At 41.6% G+C, this 16,011-nt stretch overlaps 1 protein-coding gene across 1 annotated transcript in view; it reads right to left on the minus strand.

Annotated features, from left to right (window-relative positions):
• Positions 1-4,386: 4,386 nt before the first annotated feature.
• UST (uronyl 2-sulfotransferase) overlaps positions 4,387-16,011 on the minus strand; it is a 152,489-nt gene continuing 140,864 nt past the window's right edge. Inside the window, exon 8 of the mRNA XM_030236339.2 lies at positions 4,387-7,506. Within this exon, the coding sequence (XP_030092199.2) occupies positions 7,223-7,506 (284 nt within the window). The 3' untranslated portion in view covers positions 4,387-7,222. The remainder of the gene's footprint in view (positions 7,507-16,011) is intronic.

Here is a 16,011-nt window from a genome sequence, read left to right on the forward strand (position 1 = left end):
CTGACAGGACTAGCAGAAACTTGTGCAAGGGAAAGTGGCAGAAGTGCCCACCAGTATGCCATGAGTGAGGAACTGGCTCAGTCTCCCCCACTCCACTCAGACACCAGCCCCCAGGGCTGCTGCTGGCACTGAGTGTCTCTGCTCCCACTGGAGGACTGGCACTATGGAGGCTTCCTTGCACCCTGGTGGGCTTACCTGCCAGTGCATTTCAGCCTCCCAGCCCAAAGCCAGAGGGGAAGGATTTGGTACTGCTGAGCCTCATCATTTCAAGAGAGACAGGCCAGCACTTGTCCTAACACTCAGAACAGACACTACATCTGGAGCAGGAACAAAGCTGACACCTGCAAGGTGGGCTCAAAATTAAGAGCCTTCCCCCACTATTAAAGTTTAGAGCCAGGCTCACAGCTCATGCATCTCCATGGACACTTGGAACAGAGGATTATGTCCACATTTGCACAATCTTCCTTAAGACACTCCCCAGAAGATATAGGCAAAAGCTGTAATGATGTGTGCTGTCCAGGTGAAGGAAGGACAGGGAAGAGATGAGAGGAAAGCACCAGATCTCTCAGGTGAGAGGCATATGACCCTGCCTGGTAAGCAGAAGGTATCAGAAGTTCAGGTTTATGAGTACATCAAACAAAACTGACTACTTGGGAGCTGTGTGAGAACTCTTTTCACTCTGTGGTCGTTGCTGAACAATGAGGCATCACTTCTTTTTCAGGGTTTTTAAGCACTGTGGAAAACCAAATGAAAACACAGCTTAGAGCACGTACATGAACACAGGTCTGATGCCTTTTCAGGTAGGCTACGAGTGCCATATATTGCAGGAGAAAATGTGACTGTATTCTTGTGAATGGCTAAATATACAAGAAGTGACTTCAGCTACCTATCTGCTTATCTCCTCCTAACTGCTACAGGAACACTGTTCCCAAACACAGTGACATCTTATAACCATACCATTTCTGCAGGTCTTTAGTATGCAACTAAACAGATAAAACTTGGAATTAATCTTTGTCCCAAAAGGAAATAAATGGTCTGCAGAAGGGCTAAAATATCATTCACATTTAGGCAGTTAACTGAAAGGTTTCCCCAGTTTTAAAGAAAAGAGTCCAAGTAACTAAAATTTTCCATAGCAGCTGTTTTGCCTTTTACAATCTAGGGCTGATCTTACAGCAGAAAAAAAAGTTCAAGGACTAAGACACTTGGCTAAATTATCATCAGTTCTTTTTCACAATCTTTCTGTGTGACATTTGGAATATCACTTACACACTTGCTGTATCCATTCCCAATGTATGAAATGGGGATAACAGCACTTCTTTACCTCCACTGTGGATCAAAAGGATAAGCATATGAATTATTTCATTAAACAATATGGTTCACGAACAAATACCCTGCACAGACTGACCCTGGCAAATGCAGCCAAACAGAACCAAATGGAGAAAGTGAAAATGGAAAAGGCTCACAGCTCTTCTGTGAAGCACAGGTTCCTCATTGCCACTTCTTCTAGCACGTTTATCCAGCATGATCTTGAGAATCTTGTCTTCCCTGAGGAGTCAGAGACTAACAACTGCAGCTGACTTCCTCTCCCTGAGCTTTCCACCGCACCAACTAGATAGGAAGCTTCAAGAAGAGAAAGCCCTGTTTGCTGTGGGAAGCCCTAGCCTGGACTGCCCCTCTTGTGTCTGGTACGAACTGTAACCATCTCTTTTTTTCCTGCACCTAACCTGGAGATGATCTTGAGTTCAACACTGTGACATGCAATTTGCTTTTGCTACCTGACAGCGGTCCCATGACCCTTGAGGTTATCCCAAGTGTCCTGTAGTAATCTGGAGAACTACAGGAATACTTTCCCTTGTGGCACAGTAACTAAATATTACCCTGCCTGTTAGCAGCAACACTGTGCCAAGGATTTGTTTCACTCTGATCGTCACTTGCACTTGGAGAGAGGTTTGCAGAAGGATCAAACCTGTGTGTCTGATGAGCTCCTGCACATCAGATACAGGAATAGGCTGAGTGTTTATGCTCTGCCAAGTTTGTGAGGTGAAGTGGCAACTTGAAAACATAAGGAAAAAGTAAAAAAATCCAGCACTGTCCTGCTTAACAGTACAAATCACAAATTTGAAGAAGCATTTCATTTTTAAGCATGGTATCAAGTTTTCTAGATAAGACAAAGCCACAGAGTGAGCAGCTTGTGTGCCACTGCTGCTGGTTGCTCTACATTATCCTTGCGTTTAGACCAATAACCTTATGAACAGCATCACCTCCATGTATTCCTGCTAATCTCTACTTGTCACAGCACCAATTGCCCTGCAGTATAGCTGAATTCTTTCACTTTTGTTTTTTTGCCCACTGCATTGAAAGAAGAGAACAGAGAGATGACAAAAGTGTGCATAAAGCACACTCTAATGGGCCTGCCTGACAGCAGTTTTACTAACTTACCCTTCTAGCCACAATCAGTTAAATACAAAACCAACTCACATTCCTCCTTTACACACTCAGAAAAGGAAATCCACATGTTTATATTCAAAATCTGCATTTAAATAATGGTCAAATCTTGCCATCTTATGGTGCCTACAAGACCAAATTTGTATTTGCAGAAAAGTTTCCCCTTCCCCCATCCCACTACCCCCACAACAACCTTACTGCAGGCTCTTCCAAGATGACAGGGTCAGCCATGGGTTCTGAGGCAGAGCCATCACGGTGTGCTGATGCTCTCCTTACACACACACTGATCTTCTGAAGCTGGCAACTGAGATCCGACGTTCACGGCACGCTGCAGCTTGGCATACAACGCCACTTCCAGACAAACCAAAGAAAACTTACCACTGTTTCTCAGCTGTGAGACATCAGGACTTGATTTATGCTGGTTGCAATTTAACTTCCAACCTTCAAACTAAGATCCCTTCCCATCCACTTTAAATATTCTGCAGTGAAGTTTTTTACCCTCCAGGGACCATTGGTCACGGAGTTGCCTTCCGGCACCTTCCTGTCATACCCGTGGGTACTTAAGCAGAGCCTAACTTTGCCAACCCTCCCTTGGGACAGATCCTGCAAAAGTTGTTCCAGTGATTCCATTGCCAGGAGACAGGCACTTCCAAGGCTCGGTAACACCCTTGTTCTTCCCATGGAATCTGTGTGTGGAGGTCTATATGTAGCAACACTCAGCTCTTTACTCTGGCCTTGGCTCGTGCAAGCAGACTGATCACCAGGGCTTTAAGTGTCAGCTGAACTCCTTGCAAAAAAGGCCGAGTCCTTAAAAATAAAACAGAAGGAATGCTGTGGTACTGTATCACAGTATTTTAGCTCTCAAAAATGTTGCTGTGTTGTTTTAGGCTAATGTTCTAACATCACAGATGTTCCCTTTCTTAAAATGGAGGGAATGATCAGAGCACCATTACTCTTAGATGGGAATTTATTATCAGGTCTTTATTTTTTAAAAGAATGTAGAATTTTATTCTTTGGCAGACAATGTTATTTCCTTTGATAAGAGGATAAAATTGGCATGCAGTGTGGTTTCCTTTGCTAGTCAAAAAACATACCTGTACACTCAATTTAATTGTATCACATACTGAAAGGAGGAAAAATTTCATGGCTTGAATTCACAGAGGTATTCTCCAACTTTTAAAATTCGTGGCTTTGCTCGTGTGTTTATGCTACAGTGTACCATTTTACATCCTAACACTCAAATGATTCATCAAAGAGCCATGATAGAAGAACTGCAATGAAGCTGGAATGCTTTAAATACACCATCAGGTTAATGGTCTTTCAGTTCTGCCAAGCTGCTTCTCTTCAGACAAGTAGAGAACATTTGAGACACTTAGACTTAGCCCTGCATCACCAACAAAATTCATGTGGAAGAGAAGTAAATTGAACAGAAACAAAAAATGGCACAATTTGTCATTGTCACTTGAAACTTAGGACTAAAATTTATTTTTTTTCCAATGCTCATTTTAACAACAGTTGATTCTCTCTTTAGTGTGAAAGCACTGATACTTCACCTACATTGTAACATCACTCTGACTACTGAAGCTTTTGTGCCTGGCCATCAAACACCATATCTAGTAAAAATGCAGTGTATGGAGACTGAGTTGTTTCTCTCCTGGATAAAACTACTTAGCAGCCATGGAACACTGGACAATGTACTGCACTGTACTGCCCACACATCTCAGGTGAGTAACACAATTCAGACCTCAGCTCACACCTCTGGACAGCCTGGGAGATGGAATAACCCAGGAACAACCTGCTCCAGTCTTACTGCTCAAGTATGACCTTCAGAGGATGCCCTGGGCCATATCCAGCCCTGCTCTGCTGGGTGCAACTCCAACATCCTACCCACAGCCACTGCATCCAGGCAGGAAAACTAGTGTAAGCAAGAGGACTATGGCACCAGGAAGAAATGTGCAAGTTTTATTTTTAAACATCATTGGATTGAAAAATAAAGACTCATATGGCTTATTGGTATTTCAGGAGATAGTAGTGAATAAGTTAAAGAAGATTTCATTCCAAAACATATGTTGCTTCATTTATAGCTAAGCTAATGTAGACATATATTTTCTTATTTTTGTAAGTGTTGAACAGCCACCTTTTCCCCCCAAAAAAAGATCTCCAAGTTGGCACTTTCTACAAAGCTGTTGTGGACTAAAGGCTTACATATAGTGATTTGTTTTGAATAAGAAATATTCATCAGACCCAAATATAATTATTTAAATCAACTTCTTCCTGAGCAACTTAGAATTTGGAATGTGCTGAAAAGTTTCAATAAATAAGTCAAAGATTTATCGGCTTATAACGTACCTTTTAAAAGTTAAGCAAAATATATTTAATTACAGAGAAATAGGCCATAGGACCAGGAATATTAGATGCTATGTGCCAGATAAATTTAAGAACTACCATTTGAGGAGGGGAGGCCAGGTTGATTGTTACGAAAATACAACAATATTAAAACCTAGCGAGTAAATCAATGAAGCAGCTTCTGTATTTAGATTATAAGTAGTGATGGCTGAAGATACCATTAAATAAACAAACAGATAGAAACAGACTTTACTGTAAGCGGCAGAGAACTCTCAGGAAGGGTGAATGTGTTAAGTGACTATATTCTGTTAAAACGTTGGCAGAAAAAGGATTCAAACAGAATTTCAGAAACATGAGAATACTAGTTCTTTCCAAAATATAACAACTCCACAGTGTGTAAACTAATCATTACTCTTTCAATGTAATTTCATAGAAACCACTTAAAATATACAATGCAGCAGATTCATATTTTAGCTAATATGTTAGTTACTATCTGTGTCATTTTCAGCTTTCTTTAATGTGCTCCCCCACAGCAGTGCATTGCTACCACCAACCCGGGATGTTAATAATGAGAACAGAATCTTCTTCCTAGTATTTTCTGTAAGTTAGCATCTTGTCTTAACTCTCCTTTATTTTCATTCTCTGTGTATAGGTAAAGACTGAGGGGTGAAGAAGATAGATCATAATTTCTATTGGCTCTCAGCAGGCTCATGGAAGAGGAAACCCTTGAAAAGCCCATTTGAGCTGATCCCGAGTTTATGCGATTCATCCATCACAAAATAACTTTTGCTTGATGTAGCAACCTGAAGTATGACCTTGCAGATGGCAGCCGTGGAACAGGAACCAAAAATTTTCTGGTAGATGTTTGAGAAAGGATGTGAGAAAGACAGAGGTGGATTGTTCTCATCCTGGCAAGCAGCTGCAACATCTTGTACCTGCTTCTTTCCCTTGCTCTGGGGACAGGAATTTATTGCTCTTATTCTCTATGAGTCCAGCTTTATCTGGCAACAATGGTGCATAAGAGGGCAAGGCTTCATCAAGACCCCAAACTCCCCCCTATTCTGCTGTGTAGCAGAGGGCCAAGGAGCTCTGCCCAGGGCTGCCTGTGGGTCTGTCACTTCTGCACCTCCAAGGCTTGCGGGCTGGCCAACAGCCAGCACACCCACACATCCCAGGGAATCCCACTCCAGGGACACCCAAACAGCTGAATAACAACAGCACCTCACATAGCAGTGCTACTCCGCTTCCACCAATCCCTTTTCTAGTGTTGGCAGATAATATTTGTAGTGATTAACAATTTTCACAGTGACTCTCTTTCAAACCTATCACTGAATCAGCTTTGGTTTCAGAGAGTGCATCTTCTTGTGTTTGTTTGATGATTCTGAGCTATTTCAACTAGAAGAGATGTGTATCTCACATTGTTAATTTTCCTTCTAGCCACACTAAAAGCAGGAGTTTGGTGTTTGTGCTGGTGGGGAAGCTGCGTTCAGATTCAGATGTGAACAATTAAAATCTGCAGTTGCAGAAATACAGGTCATGCTCAATAGGAGCTCCAGATCACCTGAGCTTTTTGATGAGTAGCTTTTTCCGCATCTCTTTGGATTTGTGACCCAAAAGAATAATAAAAAAATCTAAAAATGTTATTCTTGAATGCAAACCCCATATATTACACCTTTTCCTTTAGAGTCTGATAGAAACATACTCAACTGCTGACATAAGTGCCTGGCACTTTAAATTTGTTGTTGCCATTCACTGACCTGGTAATGTTTCCCACTCTATGAAGTAGAAGGTGTTACCAAAAATATCTGATTCCTGTAGCTTGCCTTACACTCACTAGTACTGATTTGGCAGAACAGCAGCCCTGCTCCTCTGGCACAGGTAATTAAAGGAGCTGGTACCTAGCCTCTTTCTGAGCCTGGTCTCCTTGGATTTGAAGACAAAGCAATGGCTCTGACCATACCACTGGGATATCAGTGTGCTTTGGATAGAAAGAGGCACTCTTCCCAAATGGCTCACAGCCTGTAGTTCATGCCATAGTGTGATGCCATGAAGAATTTTTTTCTGGTCAAAGAGAGAGATGAGAATCTGTAAGATTTGCTTTTCAAGAATGCCTAACCTATTCTTTTGCATTTTGCAGTTCACAAAGGACTACTGTGTATTCCAAAAGTTATTTTGTGACAGATAGTAGGTACTTCTCTCTTGAACTATGCTGTAGCAAGGATGCTATAGAGCCAACATTGTATAATTAATCAAACCTGCAAAATCAGGTATCTCCCAATGGCTCCAGCATGTGGGAAATCTCTTCTGCTCCATTTCAAATCCGCTGCGCATTAAATCAGTTCCTTAAGGAATTACTTTTAATAATAATTAAAAAAAAATCTGAAGAAAGCTGGAGGGGTCACCAGAAGAGAAAGGATAGCTCTTCCATCCATCACCTTTTATAGATATCCTCTAGCCACTTTTCATCATCTTCTTCCTCATCATTTATTGGTTCTTCTGTTTCCAGGGGAGAAGGAATGAAGAACTCAGGTCTGGGACTTGGTTTCCTGATATGAGACTTCAGTCCAAACTTGCGCTTTAGCAGGTGGAATTGTTCTTTGACATAGTAATAGAACTCATATTCATATCTCATGCGTTGGTAGAGGATCTGTATTGCTTCTGGAGAGGGGACGGTCTTTTTCACTGTCACAGTCAGATTGCCAAGTTTCCTATGTTCTGTAAAGAAAGAACAACAAGCAACATGGTGGGTGCTGATTACTGAGGCCAGATGCAAACTTTTTAATTCAAACATTAAGACAAGGCCCTGCTACATTACTGATACAAATGAATTGAAGTTGTCTCTAACAAAAGATTTACTTTTAACAAGATATGAAAAAATACAGATGTTTGAAGTTGGACTTGCATGTTTAAATATGGCTAGTTCACACAGGTCTTGTCTGCAGTCAGCAAAGAGCCTAATTGTCCATGGTTACCTGAAAATGCAAACCATGTCATATGAACTATGAGCATGAGCTACATGTAGAGAAACCCACAATCTTGCCTAGCTTTGGAAATTAGACATCAGGTATGCCACCAAGCTTAACTAATCAATTATTTCCTGTGTGGCATATGGTGACCTGTCTCTGTTGTGCTTTATAAATATAAACAGATACCTGTCAACCTGAATCCATCTCAGGGTAGCACCGAAGGATTGTTGATGACACCTTAGGATGAACTGTGCCTGTTAACTTTTTCATCCTGTTATACCTGCTAATGGAACTAGACTCATCTTCCTGTCATGCCCTGGAAGATTTCACTCCTTTTTTGTTCACCCTGACACTTTTGCTTTGGCAAACTGAAATACAAACCTTTTATTGTTGATAAGGAATAAGACTTACTAACAAAAATACTGAATTGTCTCTTTGCCTTCTCTCTCAATAAATGAGTCTATCACTGGAGATGAATGCATTTATAAAAGTATAAAGCAAAATCTGAAGGCAATAATTTTGCTCTTTTCTAGATGGCAATTGGCTGCCAAAGCATCCCAAGAATTTTCATCCTAAATATATAACATGGGAACCTAATTCTTATTGTAACACCAGTTCTTCAAGTCAGAAGTATTCAAAAGGATCACACCATGAAGGACAGCAAAGAAAAAGCTTACATGGAGGAAGCTTTTTGTTTTACTTACAACAAAGAACATTAAATGTTTCCAGCTGGGTTCCAGTGGCAGCAACCACCCTCACTTCCAGAGGGAGTCCCTGAATCAAAATGTGACTTTACCATGGGCAGTTTTCCTCATGTGAGCAGAACAAATGGAGGGCTTCTGAAGCACCTGCCAGCAAAGCTTAACAAATGCTTAACATCTCTACAGAGAAACAGATTTTCACAATTGCTTACACATAAAGCTAAGGGATGCAGCACTGGTTCCTAGCACGAAAAGAAAGTTGTTCTTGGGATCCCACAAGCGATATGTTTCTCCATAGGAAATAATCAAGAACAGCTTTTTAGGGAAGAGAGGAACTTTAAACAAAGACAAACCCTTCTATCCCAAGAGGTAATAAAATACTAGTAAGTCCATCTAGCAAGCACAACAGCAATGATCTTTAGACAAAAAGTTGGTACAAGATTTTAAATCTTGAAAAATACAACAGACGGGCAGAGCACAGCACTGAACATGAACTGTTTTCTTTAAATTTTAAAAGATTAATATTCATATAGCTTAAGGTATCCACACTTGTAAAAAAGTTCAATTTTCAGTCCGTGAACGCACATTTTTCTCCTTCAGAGTAAAAGAATCAGAGAAAAACAACTCAGAACATTTTAATAATACTACATGAGACAAGTGCTGCTGGGGTAGACATCCTTCTAATCACTGGACTTCATTGTGTCACACCCACCTGGTGCAGAAGAAAAAAGTTATATCTAAAATATCTGTATCTGAAATAGTTTTGCTTATCAACTGCAACAGAGTAATTTGAAATGCAGGAAGAATGATACAAAGAGAAGACATGTTGACTAGCTTACCCAATGCAACACTGTTCTAAATAACAAAAAAATTATTTAAAACATTAATTCTATTTTGCATCTATACTTTTAATTCCTTCTCTAAAGGAAGAATGGTTTTTATTAGTTGGTAACTATTAAAACATACTACTTTGTAATTAAATTGAATTTTTTACACCAAAGTTAGTAGTTCTTTACACTGAAATCTGTCTCTACTCATATATGAAAGTAATTAAACAACTGAGTACACAGAGTCCCCTGTTCTTTAATACAGTGATGTGAGGTGAAATATGCTCTATATTTACTGACTGTCTATCAATTTGCTTAGTTTTATTTAGGTAGTTGTGAAATTATTAAAATATACAAGAAAACCAGGAAGAGAGACGCAATTTTTAACATGCTATTTAGCTAAGAAAAAGAGTAGAGGAAGGATCAGGAAATGCTTGCATTTCAAACAGACAATGGCACAGAAAGCAGGACCTGTGGTTAGTGAATAATGTGAAGTATTTTTGGTGAAAATATCTGAGTTCCCCAAGAGCTTATTCTCTTCTGCACCATCTTCACCCACAGACCAGAACAGACTAAGAAATATTTCATCTTGTTAAATTTTTAGTCAAGTTGTTCAAGTTACCTTCAAATTGCCATTGATGGGTATGAGATGACTACATTCCAGAAAGGCCAATGTACTCAGTCTGTCCTCGGGTGAGAAAACTTTCTTAAGATTACTGAGCACTTCAAGACTCTCCTCTTTATTGTGCTTAACTGATAGCTCCTGCCAGCTTTGCAGTCTGGTATTCTTTACAAATTCAGCTGCAAATATGCACTACTAAATATTGCATTTATTAGCTTAAGCCTTTATACTGCCTGCCAACTTTGTTTTTATTTTATGTAAGTTATTTCTGCTACAGAAAACTCCATTTAGCTTGCTGGAAAAAGCTCTTTACTTATATGGTCCCTCCAGGACTGTAAGTGGGGAAAGCCACTTTCACAGCTCCAGCTCCCTTTGGAGGCTGCTCTCCCAGCAGAGAGAGGCACTTGTGCTTAGCCCAGGAGCACTGCCAACAAGGGGAAAAGCACGAGACTGCTTTCTCTGGGGGGCAGCCTGTGGGGGCAGGAGCAGCCAAAGACAATGTCCTACTGGTGTGCCAGGCAGGGAGCAGCCCAGTGCCACCCTGGCAGCACAATACACTCCTCTGAATTTGCTGCTGTAGTGGCACAGGGGTTTCTGGATGTGTGCAATTCTCTTGTGTGTGTGTTCTGTTCACACACCTATGACTACAGAAGCACACGTCCGAACAGACAGGAACAGCCACGCTCTGGAAGGCTGCAGGGGCTGTGTAAATTTTCTGGCTCCTGTTTGTTTGCCTTGTAGAACAATCATTGGAACAGCAGAGCATGAAGAGCTGTGAGGTGTGGGCTGTTGGATGGTGTGAGTTGGGCCTGTGCCTGGCTGCAAGCTCAGCCTTTTGATAAAACAAGTGAACTCTGCTATTTTTTGTACTTGAACTTTATTTATACTATGTTGGAATCTTAAATACTCTTAAAAGGCTCTTTAATACGAATATGGATGAAATCACAAAACTGACCCTTGAAGTCACCTCAAGTACCTCTTCTCATCATAGAGGCAAAATGGAAAATTAGGTAGATCTGGCTTAAAGCCAAAATACCAATCTGCATATGCTACATAAACCACGCTGCCCCACCAAAGGACCCCCATTTTATGACCCTTGAGACAGCTAACCAGATGGAGGGCAACAAACTATACCATTTACTTCTTAGGGTTATTTTTTTAAAAATGTGTTTGCTTTGGCATTATTTTAAATTACTAGAAGAATGTACTATACAGTAATGCACCTCCCAGGGCAGCCTGCTCATACCTTAAATTAAGACTAAACTGGTATGCAGATAGGAATGAAGAAAATTAAATTCTTTTGGGTTACCACTTGATGAGTGTTTACTGTTACTTTCCACACTCTCACTTTTTTTTTTTTTTAAAAACTAAGAAATGGACATTACTCACTGCAGCAATCCAAACTATAGGGAAAAGTGAGTTTTATAACTTGTGGCTCCAAAAACCCAGAATTGCCATATTTAGACAAAATGATCCTAAAGGCGTTCTCCACCTCAGAAGAAACTTTCAGAACGATGTGCTCTCCAGCGTCCTGCTGTTTTGCGGGGTGCCACACAGAGGCTGCTCCCCAGTGCTCTCCTGGATGAAGCCACAGGGAGCCAGTGTCCCTGGGGCTCCCCTGAGGAGAGGTGAGGCAGGCTGGAGGCAGTGCAGGGCGGCTGCAGGCCAGCAGAGCCGCGGGCTTGCCGGGCTCACAGCCGCAGGGGAAGAACGCCACGCCGAGCTGCGCTGCTCCCACGGCTGTGAGCACACAGTGGCTGTCACAGACACAGCAAACTCATCCCTGCAATGGGCAGGGAGGCCCCACGTCTCAACTGTGTGCAGCTGAGTTACAGCACACACCCACTTCTCCAGAGTTTTAAATGGAAAGAAATGTGTGTCACTGTGGTTAGATGTGACGTTGGAAGGGGTGAGGGTCTCTGCTTGGTCTGCCTCTCATTGCTCTGGTGCCAACCAGGGCTCTGATGGCTACGCTAGAAATGATCTCCCCTGGAATGCTCAACTCCAGCTTAGCAAAAAATTTTCTGGCACAACTGATTTGCTTTACAAACTTGAAATTTTTAGCCTGGCACATGAGGGATATCTGGAAAAGGACAGTTTGGGGAGAAAGGATGAGACACTGATGTGCTGGGCTTGCATGTCTTTCCAATGGCCACTGGGCTACTGCTGCACAGGAGTCTCAGCCCAGGGCAGGTCCCTGGATCCGAGCCGGAGGAGGGATGATGTGCTGCAGCCACACTCTGCGATGGAGCACCTTGCTTTGGCTCATGTTTCCTAATGGAAAGCAGGGATGGTGGAGAAAATCTAACAGGGACACCGACCAGGCAGAAATATATTAAAAATCAAAACTGATGTTTTTAAGCTGCAATTTGTCCCACAGTACCTACAAACTTCATCTGAAATACCATGAATCCCAATTATTAACCTCTTTATCACTAGTTTTACTCTCAGTTATTCACACCAACAAAATATGGTGTAAGTTTTAACACACATAGATAAAGACTGGACCCTCATGGGCATGCTGGGGACAGTTATGCAGGCTCACAACAATGCTTGCTTGGTTTTAGCACTTCTGTCCTGAATTATGGCGGTGCTTTGCTGACACAGAACAACTCCTAACTCCAGGGGATTAGGAGAACTCTCACACACTGGCACACAGCCATTTCCTATCTCCTGAAGGTCAGGTACGGATCTCTCTGAAAGAGAGAGCAGCTTTCCAGAAGTCACGGTAACTCTCAGAACTTCAGGGATCTGCAATCCTAGGAACATCCTATTATTTATCAAACAGGGATCTTGGGAGCAAATACACCAGCCTGTAATTGGCCCAGACACTGTAAAATGATGGAACTAGGTGAGACAGCAATGTTCTTTCTTCTTCCTTGCCCCTACAATGAATAAAGAAACTGGAGGAATGAATAACCTTATATAATTTCATTATTTATATTATCATATATAAAAATGCAGGAAGCTCTAATAATCACAAGGTGGCACAGAAAAATGGAGAGATGCCAAAACAGAGATTTGCCAGGAAGAGTTCAAAGAGATAATCTTAAAGACACGTAATCAAACAACTACTGGTGTTCAAGGATGTAAACACCAAGGAGGCATGATATAAAATCACAGCAAGGAAGAAAGATGAAGAAAAATGGAAATAAAAGTTAGTGGTAAGTGATAAATATAAGGAGTACCTTGGGCTGATAAGGCCATAAATCACAAACATCTTGTTACTCTGTACAAATAACATATATTTAGAAAATATTGCAGTGGTCAGCACTGCACTGGTCTGGCTGTCAAGTGGACAATGCAACAGTGATATGAATTCAACAGTGCTCTTACATAACTTGAGCTGTTAAAGGCATTGTATCACTATCATGAAACACTTGCCATTCAACACACTCAGCAATGCTAATATATAACCTTCTCCAGCTACTACTCTCTGAAGTCTCTTCTCCAATCAGCAAGTATTACAAAGAAATCTCTAAACGCTCCTCCTGGAAATGTCACAGTGCTATGCCTTTGCTCCTACCAGTTCAGAGCTCTGGATCCAACAACATGGATTTCCAGCTGCATGGAAAACTTCAGCCAACCCTGCTGTACCACACACTGCCTCTGATGCTGTCCTCAGCCTGGAAATGTGCTGTATCTCACACAAGATCAGATAACAAATCTCAGCAGGATCTTCTGAGAGACTCCTTTATTTGGTGTATTTTAATGTTGCATTCCCAGTTCAGGCAGGTTAACACAGAAGAAACAGAAAAGTTGAAAAATAACCCACACTGGTAGAATGAACAAGCAGATTCTTATGAGAATGTGGTCAGGTACTTTTATAGCTATTAAGCAACTTTTAAGTGGAACTAGACAGAGCTGGAGGTGCCAAAACCAAAGTCATCTGCAGAGGAAATGCCAGGATTGTCTAGTTTGAGTTGCCGAAAGAACTGCTATGGTTGCAGCTCATACCCTGCAATTTCTAATGTATCTTTTACAGCTGTTTAAGAGTTACTGAATGAATCCAGTCAAATCTGGATCTGACAAAACCACAAGTTAAAAATAGGTTCTTACAGATGGCTTGTGAACAGTGCTGCATAGTAGGTTAATCAGACACTAACATTATCACTTTTTTGCAGACAGAGGAGAGAGTTGCAATGACCGAGACAAATTTCAGCAGTGCTTATGAGCAGGAAAAGCTTCACCACAGCTATGTAATGCCTGCAGAAATACAGCCCAGGACTTGGGAATCTAGAGCAGGCATCTTGCCTTTGCGCTTCAAGTCATGGTAGGCTGCTATCTGTGATTTTTGTCCACAAAAAGGAAATGATGAAGAGGCGTGCTGTGCAAGCTAAGATGTCCAGAGGGATGGAGAGAGGTGGAGGTACCTTTATTTCCATATATAGTATTGGTGAGTGAAACACTGGCATATAGCATCCGGTTTTGTAACCACATCCTAAATCAGGAAAAGTATGAAAACAGCCTCAGAATGAACACTGGGCTTGAAAGGGACACTTTAGAGAAAGATGATAAATTTGTTCTGGTCAGCTTACCAAAAAAAAGACGATTGAGAGGTGACTTGTTTACAGCATCTGCATATTTTCATGGTGAGAAAACTACGGGTACTGAAGGGTTGGAAGCAGGAACCAGACAAATGAGGACTGGAAGTAAGGCACTGCTTTCTTGAAGTGGTGAAGGTGATTAATTGTTAGTACAAAACGAGCACACTTGATTGGCTATCACTTGATAACTCTGCATCAATGATGGATAACCTATTGAACTCCAGATACTCGTCTCTATGCAGAAGAGAGACTGTGAGGCCTGCAGCACACAGGAAGCTAAGCTCAATGACCCAATGATCCATTTAAATCTTTCACAGATTCAAGTTTTGAACACCTTGCTTGTGTCAGCTTCCAAGTCAGAAGCACCACATGCAAAAGCCCTTTTGTCACTGCATTTCAGATACCTAAGTGTGACTGTCTTTTTTGGAAGATGTCTGAACACTCAATTTGCTAAGTTTTCCACTTCTTGACTGTTCAAACCTAGTGGTCAGCACCTTGTAGTATCAGGCCTTGCAGGAATGGGAAATAATCCTATATATTTTCAAAAAAATGTTGACACTATAGCCTCAAAAATTGTTAATTCTTAATGCAGCCTCTTATGCTCTTAGCCTCTTAGACTTAAGCCTAAGTCTTCCAAGAGCATACATGTGACTGCTTATTTCTTTATATAACTACTGAAATGAAAAATGAATGCAAAAATACTAACTAGGATACAAGCAACTTCCAGTAATAAAACTCACGCACTGCCAAGGCAAAATCACAACTGACAGGAGCTACAGAAGTGGGAAGATGGATATTACAGTATGAAGGCTGCTATTAAAATGAGGGGAAAATGGTGCTATTGGTTCTTTTCTCTCTTGTGAGAAAGTTGCCAGTTCCAAGAAGATTTTCTCCCAACCATGTCTGCACACACACAACTGTAAGCCCCAAAATGGTTTTGTTTCTTATTCTTTCAAGTTACAGGCGGTCAAGAGAAAATTGTCTCTTTTGCCCTTAGGTTCTTTTGTGTATAATGAGTGACTGAAGGCAGCCAGGGGCCGAGGCACTGCTGAAGAAGGAAGAATGCTACCAGAGCAGAAACAACACACTGTTCCTTTCAAGTTCACCCCCTCCTGGCCCACATCCCGACTGCCTTGGCCAGCTGCCAGGATATCGGGACAAAGCCTTCCTCCTCTGGCCAAAACCGAGGAAAAGGGTCTGTTGTTTAACACAGGCAGACTTGTTTCAGCAAGAGAAAAAATAAAAAGAAGGGGAATTATATTAACTAGAAGCCCTGGGAGAGGAGAGTAATCTCACAGTGTGGTTAATGCAATTCTCACCCTGTGCTTTTCCTGGAGAGGGAACATCTTGATTTTCTACTGTTCAGGCTTGGAGGCAAAGTATAATGTCCCAACAGGGCTAAGCCCTAAGGCTGCCAGGGTCTTCATGTCCCCTGAGGTCACTAGGAACCAGAAACAAGAATCCATCTTTCCTCCTTCCAGGAAGCTCCAGGCAACCCATTCTGCCCTCCACGCCTGCCCTAACAGGCTCACATGAATGGCAAGTGTCCTCACTCAC

This window comes from Serinus canaria, chromosome 3 (genome assembly GCF_022539315.1).
Source record: "Serinus canaria isolate serCan28SL12 chromosome 3, serCan2020, whole genome shotgun sequence".
NCBI classification, from domain to species: Eukaryota; Metazoa; Chordata; class Aves; order Passeriformes; family Fringillidae; genus Serinus; species Serinus canaria.